Raw genomic sequence first — 18855 nt, forward strand, 5'->3', positions numbered from 1 at the left:
CAGAAGAGAGAAGGGAGGTGTCTCATGCCATTACATCTCAGGGAGGGAGGCAGATCATGCTCCCTTTAGCAAAACCCCACAAGAGCCACCTTGTAATTAGGGCTTACTTCCCATGCAGCCCCTGCCCAGGAAGAAAAGGGGGAAGGCAACAGACCCTCCTACCTCTAGCTTGCCCCCATGACAGAGAAGACACACAAGAAGACAGAGTGAGCTGGATGATTTTATTAAGATTTTAAAATGATTTATCCCCTAAAGTGTTCTCCACTGCCAACCTGTGGTGCCAGCAGGGAGGGGTGCCACAGTACCAGACCAGGACCTGCTGCTTGGGCTCTGATTGTCACCTGCTGGGGAGCCAGGCTCCCCTGGGACAAAGTCAGCCTGTGTTTGCAGTGTCACACAATGGAGGGACAGCTACAGCAGCCACGTGCCTGCGTGTACCAGTCCAATGTCCTCACACACACACACTCACACATTCTTTGTGCCTTGCAGGCCACCTCCTTCCTTATTCCTGCTGACTGCAGGACAGAGGTCTCCTGTAGTCCTGGGCAAGGTACCAGCTCCAGTGAAGGAAGGCTGGGAGTTCTGCAGGCTGTCAGAGCCCTGAGTGGTAGAGAAGGGGAGGCACAGGCTCCAGTAGTGCCTCCTTTTTCTGCCCCTCTCCTCTCCAGGGAGAGACCACCCACACACCTCTGGCCCCCATCATGCTCAGCATTGGTGGCTAGAAGCCTCCTGAGGTGAAGGGAATGTAGTGGAGGTAGGGAAGGAAAACAGCAATGTGAATGTTATCAAAGAGTGTGAGGGAAGGGTCCCTGTCCACCAGCTGAGGTCCCCCAAGTCCCTCAGTGCACCCACTGCCCTGCTCTGTGCCATCAGGCTCAAGGGTGGGTGAGGACCTGGGAGGGCTGTGCAGGCGCTGGTGCCTGGCTGGCTCTGCGCTCCAGGGCCAGCTGCATGCTCCAGATGCTAAGGGGCCGCATGTAAGCCAGTGAACGGTAGACTTTCTTCTCCCGATAGGCCTCTGGTGTCTGGAAAGCCATGCCCAGTTGTTCCCAAACCGTTCGGTAGCAGCCCTCTGCCGTACGAAAGCCTTCTTCCACCATCCCCTGCAGCAGACAGAAGACAACCATCAGCCCATCCTTAGGGTGCAAGGAGAGGAGACATGCTGAGGAGGGCAGCATCAACACTCACCTCCTGGATCATGGTGGCAGCCAAGGCATAGACTACACCAATCCACACCTCATCGGACTGAACACTGGAGGTGTCAGGCACACCATCAGGTCTCATGCCATTCACCGCTCCCATGGTGCCACCAGCAAAGCCCATGACGTTCTTCTCAAAGATGGTCTTGAGTGCACTGACAATGTGACTCTTGGGGAATACCTGCGTAGAAAGAGAGAGGGGTTCAGGCTCAGCACTTATATGGACAGCTCAGACTGGATTTCCAGGAAGCAGGGTTAAATTTTCCATTAGAAAGAGGTCAACACTGCTTGGTGAGAAAAGAGCCACTTGTGGAAAAAAACAGGAGGAAGCAAAAAAAAACTTTTTCTCCAAAAAGACAAGAAAAAAACCAAAAGCAGTTGCTCAGTAGGAGCAATGCTGAACTCTACCTTCTTCCTAGGGAGGAAAACAGCATCATCTAACTAGTGTGTCCAAAAAGAGCGTTTCACCTTAAAGTTACTCATCAGCCCCTCCTTCATCTCTTGGGAGTTTGCTTTGAAAACCTGGCCAACCACACCATCCTCATCTTGGTTTATGTTCACCACCGCTAGTTTCTCAGGCTAATTTGAGGCCTAGGCTTTCTCCTGATAAAACCACTGCGCTGTTCTCTCAGGTTGCTTGCACCAGCTACAAGAGGCACTGCAACACACCTACAGGAGATGAGACACAGGTCAAGGTGGCAAAAGGATGGTCTGGGATCAGTGAGGCCAGAGGTATCTTCTGGCCAGAGGGGAAGATTACAGGAAATGCAGTTTGAGGAAGGGAGAATGAGTCTTGCAGCTACAAAGTCAATGTTGTGGATAACAGTGGATTTCTTTCAGTAAATACTGAGAATCTTGGAGAAAAAAGGAATTAAAAAAAAAAAAAAGGGGTTACAGCTTCAGCTCAGGGTGAAAGTAAAACCGAAGCTTATTTTTTGAGTGATTTCAAAAGGACTTTTAATCCTTCCAATTTTGCAATTGGAGGGTGATGCAAGTTTGTGGCTGGACTAAAGGAAGTTTGCGGTGAGAGAAGGGGCAGCCTAGGGATGAAGAGGTCAGAGTGAGTTGCACAGGATGCCTGATGATTTTCTGTGCCTGATAGGAGAGATTATAAACTTTCATGCCAAATAAAAGTTAGAGACTCATGAAATGTTAATAGTGCTTACTGGTAAAAAGCCATTTCAGGACGTTACTAGGAGATACTAAAACCCCTTTTCTTGTAATAAGGGAAAAAAACATGTTGTCCAACAAACTAAGGCCAAGAACTCAAAACAGTTATGAGAACAGACTGAAGTATCATGCTGAGCAAGCTCTTGACATAAAGAAAAAAAAAGAAACCTTTCAAATGAAAAAACAAACAAACAACCCCACATGAGCATGAAAACACCTGCCAGAACAACAAAAAGCAATGGAGCAGCAATGCACTGAGAACTGATTTAAGATGAAAAGCCTCTGTGCATAGCTGAAAGTAAATAAATTTTTTTGCACTGTTTCCATTATTGGCAATACAGTTAGGAAGTGTCAGCACAGCAGAAGTCACTGTCTTGGTGAGAAAAGCAAAGGTCAAGATTTGGTGTGAAGGCTGGCTCCTCTCCATCCCAGCTAGAAAGACATAAGAACTCTGCAGGGTGACCAAGGTCAGAAGTGATATCACAGAACACGTATGACATCTAACTGCAAGAAAGGGAACAGCCAGGCAGCTCTCAGCTCATCAGCACAGCCCAGGGACTTTCCAGCCCATTCTTGCCACTTTGGCAATATCAGAGCCAGGGAAAGCAGAAGACTTGAGGATACCAGGCAGAAGCTTGCCCAGAGTGGCTGGGCAGTCCAACTAGACAGCTTTGATGGACTTAAAGAAAAGGGAGCTGATCTTCTATTTATGTTAAAGCCAAGCATTCAACAGTCATTTTTCCTTGAGCTCCGCAGATAAGCTCAAGTGCTTTTAGGGAGCAGGAGTCAGCAGAGGGCTGCTGTGAGGCAGTTGTCTCTGGCAGAAAGTTTTAGGGCACAGTTTCTTCAGGACTGTGGTCACAGGCTTTTCTTACTTTGTATTTCATTACTGACCTGTGCAAGCAGCAGGAGTGCATTAATGAGGTTACAAACAGGAATGCTGCCAGCCAGGCAAGGGATCAAAGCACATAGGAAAAAAAAATTCCTCTTATTGCTTATAATAACAGAAGAGAAGCTCACCAATCCTATTTCCAGTAAGCTCAAAGCTCACCAGAGAGCAGAGAACAGTGCCACCTTCAGCAACAAAAGTCCAAGGCTACAGAGAGACGAGATTTTTGGACTGCACAGGGCTACTGTTTTCCTGCACAAGAGGCATGTTTGGATACTGCTGCACAAGTTCTGCACGAGATCCTGCCTGGAGCCCAGACACAGGCCCAGTGCCTATGGTCTAGAGACCCACACTGGGATAAATGCAGGAGAGCACAACCAAGCACCCATTTCTCATTAAATCCCACAGCATTCAGCACAAGCTGCTCCCAGGAATAGTCCCTCGATGCTCCCCTCTAGTACTAATAGATGAAATGGTACATCATCCTCATGCAACTGAGGGTCATCCCCTCCTTCAGTTAGCCAAAGTGTTTGCCTGTCCATCACCACCACAAGCAGCTTTGATCTCGCAACTGTTTGTGGGTCATAAGTAGTCCATACAATGGCTCCCCATTTTCCAGCTCTCTTCCAGGTGTTATCTCACCAGCAGCTGCTCTTACCGCCCCATCAGACAAGAGGAGTCCAGCTAATTAATTCTCTTGCAACTGAAAAGCAATGGACTTTAGGGCCCCAAATACACCTTAATCCCCTTCGATATTGATTTATGACTTTAAACTGGACACAGTTTAAACAACACATGGAAAGTTTCACACAGTTTTTTCTACCACTTTTAAACCAACACACTGGCTGGAAACCTGCCCAGCAGAAAAAGACCTGGGGGAGCTGGTTGACAGCCAACAGAATAGGAGCCAGCAGTGAACCCAGGTGGCCAAGAAGGCCAACAGCATCCTGGCTGGTATCAGGAAGTGTGGTCAGCAGGAGCAGGGAAGGGATTGTGCCCCTGTACTCAGCTGAGGCTGCACCTTGAATCCTGTGCTCAGTTTTGGGCCCCTCACTACAAGACAGGTATTGAGGGACTGAAGTGTGTCCAGTAGAGGGCAACAAAGCTGGGGAAGGGTCTGGAGCACAGGGATTATGAGCAGCGGCTAAGGGAACTGGGGGTGTTCAATTTGGAGTACAGAAGGCTGAGGAGAGACCTATCACTCTCTATCACTCCCTGAAAGGAAGATGTAGTGAGGCATATGTTTCTCCCTTCTCCCAATAAGTGATAGGATGAGAGGAATGGCCTCAAGATGTGCAAGGGGAGGTTTAGATTGGATAGAATGAAAAATGTCTTTAGTAAAAAAGTGGTGAAGCATTGGAACAGGCTGCCCAGGGAAGCAGCAGAGTCTCTACCCCTGGAGGTGTTCAAAAAGCACTTTGGGATGTGGTTTAGTAGGCACAGTGGTGTTGAGCTGACAGTTTGACTCAATGATCTTAAGAGGTCTTTTCCAACTTTAATGTCAACCTCACCTCTGTGCCTAGGAAAACCATGGAACAAATCCTCCTAGAAGTGATGCTAAAGCACAGAGAGGACATGGAGGTGATTAATGGCATCCAGCATGGCTTCAAGGGCAATTCCTGTCTGACCAACCCAGTGGCTTGCTATGATGGGGAAACCACAGCAGCAGACAGGAAAACCAACAGGTGTGATCTACCTGGACTTCTGTAAAGCCTGTGACCCAGTCCCCAACAACATCCTTCTCTCTAAATTGAAGAGATATGGATTTGATGGGTGGACTGTTCAGTGGATGAGAAACTAGTTGGATGTTCGTGTTCAGAGAGTAGTGGTCAATGGCTTGAAGTCCAGATGGAGATCCGTGACAAGTGGTGCCCCTCAGGGGTCTGTACTGGGACTGGTGCTGTTTAATATCTTCATCAGTGATACTGACAGTGAGATCGAGTGCACCCTCAGCAAGTTTGCAGATGACACCAAGCTGAGCGGTGCAGTTGCCACACCAGAAGGGCAGATGTCATCCAGAGGGACCTGGACAGGCTGGAGAATTGGGCCTGTGAGAACCTCATGAGGTACAACAAGGCCAAGTGCAAGGCCCTACACCTGGGTCAGGGCAATCCACCAGTTCAATAAGTGATGGGAGATGATGTGATTAGGAGCAGCCCTGCAGAGAAGGACTGGAGGGTGCTGATTGATGAGAAGCTCAACATGAGCCAGCAACGTGCGCTCACAGACCAGTATCCCATATCCTGGGCTGCATCAAAAAAAGCATGGCCAGCAGGTTGAGGGAGGTGATTCTGCCCCTCTATTCCTCTCTTGTGAAACCTCATCTGGAGTACTGTGTCCAGTTCTGGAATCCTCAGCATCAGAAGCATGTGGAACTGTCAGAACAGGTCCAGAGGAGGGCTACAAAGAAGATCAGAGGGCTGGAGCACCTTCCATATGAGGACAGGCTGACAGAGTTGAGATTGTTCAGCCTGGAGAAGAGAAGGTTCTGAGACCTTACAGCAACCATACAGTACCTGAAGGGGGTGTAAAAGAAAGCTGGGGAGGTATTTTTTTTAAAAAGGCATATAGTGATGGGACAAGAGGGGGTGGCTTTAAACTGGAGAGGGACAGATTTAGATTAGACATTAGGAAGAAATTCACAATGAGGGTGATGAGGCACTGGCACAGGTTGCCCAGGGAAGCTGTGGATGCCCCATCCCTGGAAGTGTTCAGGGTCAGGTTGGATGCGGCTTTTGGGACCCTGTCTGATGGGAGATGTCCATGCCCATGGCAGGGGGGTTGAAACGGGATGATTTTTAAGGTCCATTCCAACTCAAACCGTTCTACAATTCCATTATCCTATAAACCCCAGTTGGACCTTTCTCCAATCGTGCCAGAGCTGACCACAGTTATCCACCCTTACTGCACAGCACTTCCAAGAGCTGACTTTGGTTTAAGGTGGGTTGCACTGATGTGAATCCAAAAGGCTCCAGCCAAGCACACAATACTGTAGGGGAGCAGGCTGACAGCTTCGCACCAGCCCTCAACACTTAACCCAGGCCACAAATGAGCCCTGCTGCTCTTCTCCCACACATCCCAGCTCACCCTGCAGGCCCCTTTTCTCTTACCTCAAACTCTCCTTGGCCCAGGCCACAAGCCCCAAGAAACCACTGACCAGCACACTGGTCTGACATGATGCTGCTGGAAGTGTCACTCCCACTGCTGTCATAGTTGTAGTATTTTCCTGTAAAAAAAAAAAAAAAAAAAAAAAGGCAGGAAGCAGCTTTAAATGCATAGTTTAGGACCCCAGGTCACATGCACTGCCTCTACACTCCACCTCATGAGACAGGAGCATAGTAGCTTTTCCAGAAGGCTCCCCTCTTTTCTTCCCCAAACCACCATAGCTTTCTGTTCCCACCCTTGTACAAGCTCCTTCCCTAAACCTGGAGGGATGGCATGTACCCTCCTTCCCCCATCCCCTGCCAGGCTCCATGAGCCAAAGAGGATCCATCCCCTTCCAAAGGGACATGTGGCCACCTAAGCACAGTTCCCTGGCAGCAAACACCCACCATTCCAAAGCATCCTTTCAAAGGCCTCCTTGCCCTTGCTCAGGATGTCCTTGTATTTCTGCTGGATCTCAGCATCCCCAAGCACCTCTGCCATCTTGCACATCATGCAGACAGCTGCCAACCACAGCCCGCCACAGTAGGCACTACCAGAGCCAAAAGGAGAAAAGCATCAGCAACACAGAACACATCATGGGTTACACAGAGCTCCCACAACAAATTGGGACCACAGTCCAGCTCTGAGCTACCTCCCCCACCCCACAGTCCCCATCTGCAACCTCCACCTGCCTCCCTTGCTCACCTGGGTCCATTTACCACCCACGCATCATACGTCTGGTCAGCAAAGCCACCATTTTCAATGAGTCCATCATTATCCGTATCAAACTTCAGCTCCGACTCCATCACAGCCTGTGGGAGAGGCACGAGATGGTCACGCAGCCTCTGCATCCTGCTTGCCCTTCACACTCTGCTCAGGAGCATCCATTCCCTTGGGATGTCACACAGCTCCCAAGGGAAGTGAGAAGGGAGGCAGTTCCCCATGGTATGACCTCCTCCCCGTACCTGGCAGACTGGCCACATGTCCTGCAAGTACAGGGAGTCATGTGTCAGGTAGTAGTCACGGTACACCTGCAGCACAAACTTCAGGTTGAGGTCCTTCCAGTCGGCTGTATCATGCATCAGGTAGGCGTTGACGCGCTGCCATGGCTCATCACCTAAATAAGCAGGACAGCAACAAGCAATGACCAATCCCTCTCCCACCCAGCAGCAAAGCCCTAAGGGTGCTGTGATTTAGCACCACTAAAACAACACATTGCACCCTGTGCCATCTCTAGCAAGAGCAGCCTTCTTGCTACTGCTTAGCTTCCCTCTGACTTCTCACGCTCCATGCATGGTCTTCCTCACTATCATCACCTCAAACCATCTAAGTTTTTTATTCCCAGAAAAAAGCCAAAACAAAGACAGTGTATTCCATGGACCACACCTCTCCCTACCCTGAGACCCTTGCCTGAGCAGCCCTGTAGCCCCTCTGCCCCCTCACCTGGGTCCCCAATGTCATGCGGCACCACGTTCTTCAGCTTCACCTGGGCTGTCTGACCACACATCAAGTACTGCCGAGGCTGGATGTCCTCGTTCACCACTGTGACGGCTGGAGAGGACACAGCGTGAGGGACGTTGGAAAGGCAGCAGGCACTACAGCAGTAAGCTCCATGCACAGGCATGGGCAGGGCCACCAGCACTGGCACATCAGGCTCCCCTGTGGGGCTCTGGCTGCAAGGCTGTAGCCCTCTGCACAGGGCCGAGGGGAAAACAGGCTGCTCCTGTTGGCAGGGAACATGCGGCTGCCACCACTCCCTTCAGCAAGGTGGCAGCAGCACCCAGGGCTGGGAGGGAACTCCAGTGGGTTCAGCCCTGCCACAGCCCAGAAGAAGGCTGTGTTGGGCCAAGGCATGAGGGTGTGCCAACAGTTCCACGCTTCTGTGAGGGGCATGGGGACATCCGGCAAGATCAGAGAATCCCCCCAGGGCAGGCAGAACCAACCGCGCACCCCTAGTGTGGCATGAGGGCATCCCAGGGCTGGGCAGAGTGGTGCTAAGAGGCACTGGTGTTGGTTCTGCAAGTTCCAGGGCCAGCAGAGGTGCTGTAGGCAGGATGTTGGCTCCACAGCAGATTTCTATTGCAGATACTGTCCCAAATACCTCCTCTCTTCCCTAGGTGAGGGAAGGAGCAGGCACATGGCTCCAGTCAGGGCCTCCTGTGTCACTCACCGATGTCATACTGCAGACTGGTCTGCAGCTTGGGCCACAGCATGACAAGAGCAAAGGAGGCGTAGAAGTGGACATCATAGGTGTTGTACATTCGGTACTCCTGGCCTGGAAAGATCAGTGAGATGGTGAGGGACGGCCACAGGGAAGGGAAAGGAGGGGCAGGTCCTCCTTTACAAATGGCCAAGAAAGGTGGCCTCTTTCCCAGCACAAGCAAGGGCTCCCATTAGAAGTGGGTTGTATTCTGGAGAAGACCTCATGCAATATCCTACAGGGCTTTGCTCTGCAAGAGGTTTTGCTTGGAACAGCATTGCTCCCTACCCACTAGGCTGTGAAAAGCATCCCCACAGCAGATTGAAAACCACCTGGTGACAGCAATGGGGAAGAGGTTAGTTGGGACAATTCATCACATCCCTGCAAGTTACCTTCCAAATAAGCAAACCTTCCGTACTCCCGCAGGACAGGGAGGAGATGAGAAAGGCCAGCCCCCGCCGGCCCCTGCAGGTCCTCGGCACAGCAGTCTGGGGGCAGGTCCACCCAAATAGTGCCCCCATCCGTCACAAAGTACAGCTCATTGAAGAGGGCCGATTTGTACCAGGAAGGCAGCTGGCTGTGGGCAAGAGGCAAACTCAACCACAGCAGCCGAGGTGGTGATGTTCCTGAGCTGACTTAGAAGGTGCTTCCGTCAACCTTACCTGTTCTCCAGGACGGGCTTCTGCCATGCTTCGATCTTCCTCTCCCACTCCTCATAGCAGGTCAGGGCATGATGCGACAGGGCAGGAGCAGCATCACCTCCACTGCCAAAAAAGCGGGTGTACCGCCTGCAGAGCAGGGCTTTGGTGAGTGTGCCACGGGCTCAGGCTGGGAAACCCACCTGGCCACAGGAGAGGGCTTGGACTACAGTGAACAGCAGAACAACACAACTGCTACTAGAGGGGTGTTGAGGAGCAGGGACTGGGGCAAAGGTCTCCTCCATGAGCTGGCACAGCCACGGCCACAGGGAACGGGTGGCACAAGGCTCCCCAGGCAGCACTGAAGCCTGAAGACAGGAAGAAGGGGGCTTTAGGGATGTGAGCCAAGCCCCACCGGGGGCAACCCACCCACCTGAAGTGCAGCTTCTCCCTGGAGCCGAAATGAACACGGGGCATGTCCCAAGCCAGGGCCAGCTCCAGCGTCCTGTGTCCTCGGGCAGGCACCCTGCAGCTGGCACACACTGCTGCTGCTGTCACCTCCCCCTTCTTCGTTGGGCTGCTTTTACCTGCCATTAAAAAGACCCAAACATATTTATAAGAGACCAAGGAAGCCCACAAAGCAATGGACTGACGGGGGACAAGATAATTTAGGCATGCCCCAGCCCCCCTGCTACCTGGACGGTATATCCCCAGGATTTTAAGGCATGACATTACGTTGCCGCACATGAGTAACTGCTTTTTGCAAGCAGGAAAGAATACCTGCCGTGGGTGGAGGGGTTAAAAAAATAAGTCACCAAAGCAGACAAACAAATCAGGCAGGAAAAGCCACCAGGCACGAGTGGAAGGGATGGAGAATCCTATGACTTGTAACTGCACTAAGAGAGACTGTGACTTTCTAGTGACAGTCATTGTTTCCAGCTTTTGGCAGGGTGCTTGAACTGCGCCCATATTTAGGAGAAGCCCTGAGGGGGCTGGATAATTATACACTGGTTCTGACATGTATACCAGGTAAAGTCATTAAGGCAACAATTTTAACAGAAGCACAGATCTTGGCTATGATAATGCCTGGCACGCACAAAGGAAGACCACATCCCAGTAGCCTGGACAGCTCTAAGTGCACTTAGGCAGGAAACTTAAGTTTTCCAGAAATATTTAAGTAAACATTTTGTTTACATAATTTAAGCTTCAAGAAATCTTGTAAAGGCCCAGTGCTAGCATCACTAGTTTGTCAGCATCACCCTTGTTCAAAAGCTGGCAGAGACATTAGGCAAATGGCCACTTCTTATTGAGATAAGAAGTTGGCAGCAAGGACTGGGAGAGACTTCCCTGCTTCAAGGCTCCTCCCAAAGGAGGGAGCAGGCTATTGAGAACGTTGCACAAGTATCAAAGGAACAGCCAGAGACCTTCACCCAATCAATATAGTAACAAAAAGACAGCAAGCAATGGCAGCACCAAGCCCCAAAGAGAGCTAAACACCTGCAGGAACAAATCTGGCAGCGCCTAGCTTGCAGATCTTCTGGTAACGGGAACTCAGGAAAGGTGGCTGAGCATTACCCTGGTTATGCAGCCAAAATCTTAGAGTGCCACCCTGCAGAGACTAATAAGATAATAGCATGTGCAATCAGAATAGCTGAGAAGAGCCCCAAAGTGGTGTGAATAGGTTTTGGGGAATCATGAGCACAGCATGACAAGCAATAGGAAATTCTGACACAGCCTAAAGCTGAGAACAAGCCATAGCATCACCAAGAACCTTCTGCAATGACACCAAGGTGGACTTCCTGCCCTTTGGCCACCCTTGCTAGGTGCCCTGCACCCCATAATCAGCGTGGCTACCCATATGCCTGCTCCCCCCTCGCCTACCCCATGGAGGATGGAGGGACTTACCAACAGGAGAATCCAGCTTGCCATCCTGCAGGAGGTCCTGCCACACCTCTCTACCCGATCCTGCGGGATTGAATGCTGTGAGGTGGGAGACCGTAGTGCCAGCCTGAGGAAGGGAAGATCATCATCAAGGACTGGTACTTTTGGGGAGCAGATGCAGCTCCCCTGCCAACAACTCTGGGACCCAGACTTGCTCCCCACATGCTACCCAGCAATGCTAGCTCCAAACCTACTCATCTGCTATCCTGCAAGCTTTATCTACAGCTTCTCTCCTAGCACCCACCTCCAAAGAGGATGCCCTTGAGGAAGTTACATTCCCATTCCTGCTCCAGTGGTCAAACAAGCAGTCATGACAGATGCCAACCCCAGCCCATCACACATTCATCCTTCACCAGCTGCCTAGAAGCAGCCCCACTGCGTTCAGCAGGGTTGTACAACACTCCAACAGGAAGAGCCACACCACCAGTATCAGCCCTTTACCTTCTCCCGGGCAGAGATGGCAAAGGTAAAGGGGTTCACGCATGTGCAATGGTGCAGCAGGACTCCAGCAACTCGCTCTCCCTCCTTCTCAAAGGCAAAAGGCTCATTCCAGTGCCCTCCACTTCTGTCTTCCTTCGTTCCTGTGCCGTTCTGCAGGCTGAACATGATGGAGACCTCCACGTCCTCATCCCTCCCGTTCTCTACCTCCCAAATGAACACTCCCACTGGCAGGCTGGAGTCCTGATGGAGACAGACAACACTGTGTACAGGGCTGGTGCTCCACAGTCAGCCTTTGGAGCACCACTTCTGTGCCTAGGGAGGCAGCAGGAGCAAAAGCACCAGGAATAACTTGGTCTTGGAATTTGCCTCCAAGCTGGGGAGCAGCAGTGGGAGTAGAAGAATTTAGGTGGCAGGCAATACAAAATTCAGATCACAAGCCCTGGGCTAGCAAAGCTCACTGGGCGATACACAGAGGGAATTCACCGTTTAAGACTCAGACAGGTGTCTCACCACCCATCTGCTCAGCAGGTTGACACAGGCTCACGTGCTTCACTGGGGTAAGAGGAAGGTCAGGCTGACACCCTCGCCTGGGGCTGTGAGTGAGCCAGAGCAGCATGCAGGAGCAGCAATTCATCCCTCACTGCCATCCCAAGCTTCCGCATTGCTGCAGGAGTTCCTCCTGCTTGGGAGCATTGCTGAGTGAAGACACGAGGAAATGTTGGGAAAGACCAGATAATAACCAGCTCTTCCCTTGGGGATGACAGGCAAGAGCCAGCTAACACTCTCAAACATACAGCCGACAATGCAACCAACAAGAACAAACTGAGAATTTCTCAAAACACTAGCACTGGGTCCTTCGGACATAAAAGACCACAGTCCTCGACCTGCCATTACAGGTGGACAGGAACTGGGATGGCCACAAGACAAAACCAAAACCAAGTAATACAAAGAGACAAAACACAGGGCACAGGGAAAAAGATCAGCTGTGAGAGTTAATCACAAGAGAAAAAGGGATAAACCTTCCAGCATCATCAACAGCCCCAAGACGGGCAAAGTTTTCCAGGGTCCCACTGCTACTCTCCTGGCAGCTGACACTGGGGACAAAGTCTTAGGACAGAAGAGACCAGGCCCGAGAAGAACTTTAACAAGGTGGCAAGCCTGGTTGTCTTCAGGCAACACTGAGCTGGGCAGGAGGGACAAGGAACTCCTTTACTGCAGCATCTGCAGACCCACAGGCAATGCTCAGGGATCAGAAAGTCATCAAGCTCCAAGCCTCTGCTACCAAAACAGGACACAGAGCATCATACAGTACAGCCCCATCTTGCTGTGCCAATCCTTTTCTCCTTCCATGCATGCAGCTCTGCCACATCCCTGCTAAGCTGCTCTATATAAGCCGTGCTGCTGCAGTGCAGTGTGGCCCAGTGCTCCAACAGTGCAACCAGCGTGGAACCATCACCTCCTTACCTTATAGTCATGGGGGATGACAGGAGAGACCTGGCGGCACGTAAGCACCACATTTTGTCCTGGGAGCTCATAGACCATCCAGGCACGGGGGTACAGGGCATGATAGAAGGCATAGTGGCTGCAGAAGCCCCAGTTCCAGCCCTGCAGTGTGCTGGGTCTTTCCACAGACAAGACCTGCTGGTAAACCGTCTGCCCCTTGCAACGCAGACACACCGTGAACTGGGGAGGAGAGGAGCACATAGAGGGAATGAGACAAGCCCAAGAGCCAGCACCTCAACCACCCCAGCTGCAGCAGTGCAGCTTGCACCCTTCACAGGCTCTGAGGCACCTACCTGGTTGGCAATAACCGTTTCATAGTGATAAATGCCAGGGTTCAGCTGCCAGCGGCAGAACTCACCCCGCCAGCCACGGGTGATGGTGCCTCCTCCGATCCCACCCAGGGGACACCCTGGCAAAGATAGCAGAAATTAGCAACCTCACTCCTCCCCATGGTGGGATTTGTCTCAAGGACTGCCCCCCGTGCAGCTCCAGAGGCTCCTTGGCACTGCCTGCACTCCAGAAACTCCTTGACCCACCTCTAACACTTTGATGGCCCCAAATGAATCCCTGCCCACCCAGCACATCATACCACCCCAGTGCCCAAACTGCATGCTAACCATAGATCTGCTGCAGAGGAATGGCACACAAGAGGTCAATAAAGGCAGACTTCTTCTCTATGCAGGTCTTCTTGAACCACCACCTGAAGTATCTGCAAGGAAAAGAGACATATGAAAGAAGACTGGACCAGGTATCACTGTTCCTTCCATGTCACTGGGAAGGACATGACCAGCACACATTGCAGCTGCTCCTTTTGTAGAAAAGTACAATGGGAACCTGTGTCCCAGGGCAAGTGAGGTGGCAGCTCCTGCCATCCTTCTGCAGCGTGCATCTGTCAACAGCCACAAGCAGGTAGAGCTCAGGACCGCCCACAAGGGCACAATGTGGAAACAAAGTCCTCTGATACTGGAGAGCAGGGCTCCCAGCTCCTGCAGGGACAGGAAGTTTTCCCAGATGCCTGTGGAGAAGTCGGAATGCACACAAGGACCACCACTATCACAGCTGGTAGGGCATGTCCTGCTAAGGAAGGTCTGGGAGCGGAGGCACAAGTCTAGAGAAGCCACATACTCCTCCAAAGATGAGCCTTGCTCTTCTGCCTCCATGTCCCCGTTGTCAGACACAGCCCTGCTACATTCCAGCGCCACATCCTCAGGTACAGACGGCACAGGGCAGCCTTGCCCTGGGGGAAAGTGATGCCTGCTGTCTGCAGCTGGCAGGATCCTGGGGACTCACCTCTGCTCACACGCCAGCTGTGCAGCCAGACACTGCCCATCAGATAATTTCTCACCCCAAAGGCTTGGGAAGAGCCACTCAAGCACAGGCACACCTGCACCTGGGTGTGCCAGCACCACTCCAGGCAACCTGAGAAGGGCCGGGCTGCAAATCAGCACTCATAAAAGACTGGCTTTTGCTAATGAACCGCCCCAAGTTAAATCTTCCATGTAGAGACAATTACCATATGGAAGCCAGTTACCAGACCAGAAGAAGCTGCTGAAAAGAGAGGCAAGACCCAATTGGCAGCTCCAGGGCTCTGGGTGCCAGTGACATGGGAGCCCTACAGTGGGCCACTTCACCAAGCTACTTGCAGGTACTGATACGGTACTGCCAAGAGAAGAAAGCCACCCCAGCCAAGGGCACACAGCCTGTCCTCCGGGATGCAGAACCCAGATAACAAGCATTGGGCACACACTAATCCTCCAGGACTCATACCCAAGGAGCAAGAGAGAGAGGCTTTTCCATGATACCACCTACTCCTACACACTTCTCAACAAAAACAGCCCACACTTCCCCTTTTGGCTGCATGGTCACTGGACATGCACCTGTAGTCACCAAAATCTAAGGTCCCCAAATCCCTCTCAGAGTGAGATTTTCCAGGCTGCAGTCTCACAGGACCCAATTGCAGCTTGCTCTCCATTCCTACGTACTCACCTTCACATTTGACTGTTTAAGGACACTTTGCCTGCAGAGATCCAGGGCACCACAAGAACCAGCCTGTCCTGCACAACCACCCTGAATCAGGGACTGCTGCTGCTATCTTTGAGCTACATCTGCTGCAACTGCTCTTCTCCCAGCTGAGACAGCCCCAGCTTTACGCTTTGGCAGCATGTTCTCTCTCTCTCAAGGAAATTATTTTAATTTCTTTTATCCCAGCCATCAGGGAGCCAATCCAACCGCTTTCCCAACAGGTTTCTGGTGATGGGAAATAAGGTGTCCAGGCGCAGTGGCTATGACACAGCCCAGCAGGACATCCTAGCTTCTTGGAAAGGAGGCAACAAAGGGATTTCAAAAAGCAGTTTTTCCAGGAGTGCACAGTGGGAAAGGTTTGGGACCTACAGCCAACAACTGCCTGAGCTGTTCTGCCATCTCAAAAGCTCTTCCTCTGCCAGCTTCTTCCAAAAAAAAGCGCACAAGCCAAGAGGACAAGGTGGTCAATGCCCAGTTGCTAGCTATTAACAGCTCTGCCAAGGCTGCAGAATGACCAGGAGAAAGCCTTCATATTCTGCAGCACCAAAAGCTCCGCCAAGGCTCGAGGGCGTTTCTTTCCCTTCAGACTGCTAGTGGAATTAAGACCTGTCCAGACATCACCCGGCTGTTCCATACCCACGCCATGACCTGCTCCCAGGGTACACCATCCACCTCTGCAGCATGCCGCCTGTACCTCTCCTCCTGGTGCTGCAGGAGAGGACAAGTATCACCCAAGGTTTAACTTAACATGACAGCATGTCAACCCAGCATGTGGTAGCTCTTCAGCTCCAGGCTCCCTGTGCAGCACAATCTCCCAGGCTTCACCCAGCTGGCTGTTCCCACCAGGCAGACACACAGGTGCCCACCAACACTAAGAGCACACACCTCCCATGCATCCTTACAGCCCTGCATTACCTGCCCTTCCAGGAAACACCACTGTCCTCAGGTTTTAATTCAGACCCAAGCAGGTATTTCTTGCCACTCCGGCCTTTCCTCTGCTCTCTAGACTGGAGCCTCCTTGCAATGAAGTTTTGCCCTGCACAAATATTTTAAAACCACAACCAAATTAGCTCCTAAATTTATAAAGGGGGAAGACTCTGTGGCTTGACAATTTGCTTCTTGATGAAGCCCTTAAAACCTTTTTCTGGGAGTGACATGAGCTGCTTCCATCCTGAGACACCAATGAGAATAAACCAGGAGTGGCCTCCCCAGGCTGGCACAGAGGGGATGACGTTTCCTGCCTCCTCACTTCACCAGAACTTCATGTTTTCCCACATGCTCAGCTTGTCCAGAACCTGCCGAGGCAGCTTTTACAGCAGCCTTTATCTCCCATGCACTCTCTTCCCTGATGGCCATGCTCATGCCAGGAATCATAGAATCACCAGGTTGGAAAAGACCCACCAGATCATCAAGTCCAACCATTCCTATCAAACACTAAACCATGCCCCTTTGCACCTTATCCACCCGTGCCTTAAACACCTCCAGGGAAGGTGACTCAACCACCTCCCTGGGCAGCCTGGTCCAGTGCCCAATGACCCTTTCTGTGAGAAATTTTTTCCTAATGTCCAGCCTAAACCTCCCCTGGCGGAGCTTGAGGCCATTCCCTCTCATCCTGTTCCCTGTCACTTGGGAGAAGAGGGCAGCACCCTCTTCTCCACAACCTCCACAACACCTGGGCCACTGCCGGCTCATGTTCAGTCCCTGTCAACCAACATCCCTCTCCTCCAGGCAGCTTTCTAGGCAGACTTCTCCTAGTCTGTAGCTGCACAGGGTTGTTGTGCCTCAAGTGCAGGACCTGGCACTTAATGTCTCAGGTCAGATCAGCACCACGAAGTGGCCCACTATCCACCCTTCCATCAGGCCTCGCAGGAACTAGCCTGGCAAGCAGCAGCCTCTGAGGACACCAAGCAGGAAAGACCTCGAAAATTGGAGGCAGGAGATAAAAAGCAGCTTTAAAGAAATAAATGGCCTCAGCATTGGTTTCAAGGTTCAGCCTGATGAGTACACAAACATGACCAATAACCGGGCAGCAGATCCAGAAGCTAAACCAACACTGCTGTTCCCCATGTACATTTTTCCTGGTTACTTCCGGCAAAGCTAGGAGAAGTCCCCATTCCCAACCCAGCTATAGTGCATGGCATTAATAAAATCCAAGCAATTAACCCCAAGTTTAATCTCCATCTACTAACAAGTGCCTAGTCCAAAGGGCTGGGCACCTGACAGCAGTCAAGCAGGGCTGGGCACCAAGTCTTGATGGGAGGATTCTCATCTCCCACCACCACCCCGAGAAGTGATGCCCCGCACCCTCCCAGCTCCAACTGAGCAACTGACAGTGGCCAGGCAAGATGCAGCGGTGATGGGCACCAAGCCTTGGGGGAAGGAGACAAGGGTCCTCCCCAGCACCACCCCCAGAAAAGATGCCCAAAGCTCTCCTAGCTCCAGTTGAGCACCTGAGAGTGGCCAGGCAAGATGCCATACTGACGAGTGCCAAGCCTCAGGGGTGGGAAATTGGAGCCCTCCCACCATCTCACCCCAAGATGTGATGTCCCAAGGCCTCCCAGCTCCAGCTGAGAACCTGACAGGGCCAGGCAAGATGCAACGGTGACGGGCACAGGCAGGAAGCCATTGGGGGTGAGAGACAGGGTCTTCCTGTCTCCCAGAAGGGATGCCCCAAGCTTTCCCAGCTCCCTCCCAGTTTGAGGGAGCCCTATCGGTCCCAGCTGCTGCCCCTGCCCCAGCCTCACCCAGCCTGCACCGGTGCTCCCAGGGCTGGCCCAGCCTCTCCCAGTCCACACCGATGCTCCTAGCACTCCCCCATCCTCTCCCAGTCCCCGCCAGCGCCCCCCTCATCCTCTCCCAGTCCCCGCCAGCGCCCCCCCATCCTCTCCCAGTCCCCGCCAGCGTCCCCCCATCCTCTCCCAGCCCCCGCCAGCGCCCCCCCATCCTCTCCCAGCCCCCGCCAGCGTCCCCCCATCCTCTCCCAGCCCCCGCCAGCGTCCCCCCATCCTCTCCCAGCCCCCGCCAGCGCCCCCCTCATCCTCTCCCAGCCCCCGCCAGCGCCCCCCTCATCCTCTCCCAGTCCCCGCCAGCGCCCCCCTCATCCTCTCCCAGTCCCCGCCAGCGCCCCCCTCATCCTCTCCCAGTCCCCGCCAGCGCCCCCCTCATCCTCTCCCAGTCCCCGCCAGCGCCCCCCTCATCCTCTCCCAGTCCCCGCCAGCGCCCCCCCATCCTCTCCCAGTCCCCACCCCGGCGCCCCCGTTACCGCAGGCCGAGGCCGACGTGCCGCAGGACGTCTCGGAGCGGCACGTCCCCGGCTCCGTAGGGCTGCCGGGGCTCCTCGAAGCGGTGCGCCAGGCAGACCCTCCAGCCGGCGGCCGCCACGCCGCGGCCCCGCGCCGAGCCCTCGTAGCTCCGCACCAGCGCCGCCATCGCCGCCCCGCGCCCCGCGCGCGCCCTCTTCACCGCGCGCCTCGCCCCGCCCCACCGCCCGCCCGAACCCGCCCCCGCGGCCGCCGGGACCCGCGGCGCCCGCCCCCGCGCCGCCGAGCATTCCCGAGCGCCACCCGAGCGTATCCGAGCGCAGCCCGAGCGTTCCCGAGCGCTGCCGAGCGTTCCCGAGCGCCGCCCGAGCGTTCCCGAGCGCCTCCCGAGAGTTCCCGAGCAGTACCCGAGCGCTCCCGAGAGTTCCCGAGCGCCTCCGAAAGTTGC

The 18855-nt window shown here is 53.1% G+C and overlaps 1 protein-coding gene across 2 annotated transcripts; it reads right to left on the minus strand.

Annotated features, from left to right (window-relative positions):
* Positions 1-215: 215 nt before the first annotated feature.
* Positions 216-18610, minus strand: GBA2 (glucosylceramidase beta 2). 2 transcript variants are annotated; one of them, XM_069880434.1, is made up of 17 exons: positions 18410-18610; positions 13743-13834; positions 13419-13534; positions 13087-13305; positions 11623-11862; positions 11146-11248; positions 9674-9827; positions 9265-9390; positions 8995-9179; positions 8573-8677; positions 7846-7953; positions 7368-7519; positions 7108-7214; positions 6810-6952; positions 6369-6484; positions 1189-1380; positions 216-1103 (listed from the first exon to the last, which is right to left on the minus strand). In XM_069880434.1, the coding sequence occupies exons 1-17, from the start codon at positions 18574-18576 to the stop codon at positions 876-878; spliced, it is 2553 nt and encodes an 850-aa protein (XP_069736535.1). In that variant the 5' UTR covers positions 18577-18610; the 3' UTR covers positions 216-875. The 2 variants fall into 2 exon arrangements, with proteins under 2 accessions (XP_069736535.1, XP_069736536.1); XM_069880435.1 differs by lacking the exons at positions 13419-13534; positions 18410-18610 and having other exon boundaries at positions 13743-13831.
* Between the last annotated feature and the right edge of the window lie 245 nt (positions 18611-18855).

The sequence above is a fragment of the Phaenicophaeus curvirostris genome, chromosome Z (genome assembly GCF_032191515.1).
Source record: "Phaenicophaeus curvirostris isolate KB17595 chromosome Z, BPBGC_Pcur_1.0, whole genome shotgun sequence".
Classification (NCBI taxonomy): Eukaryota; Metazoa; Chordata; class Aves; order Cuculiformes; family Cuculidae; genus Phaenicophaeus; species Phaenicophaeus curvirostris.

Coding starts and splice junctions, on each gene's coding strand:
- GBA2 (XM_069880434.1), bottom strand. CDS start 18,576: ATGGCGGCGCTGGTGCGGAGCTACGAGGGCTCGGCGCGGGGCCGCGGC. Junction 9,828..11,145: donor CAAGCTGGATTCTCCTGTTG/GTAAGTCCCTCC, acceptor TTTTAATGGCAG/GTAAAAGCAGCCCAACGAAG. Junction 6,953..7,107: donor TGGGTGGTAAATGGACCCAG/GTGAGCAAGGGA, acceptor TGGCTCTGGTAG/TGCCTACTGTGGCGGGCTGT.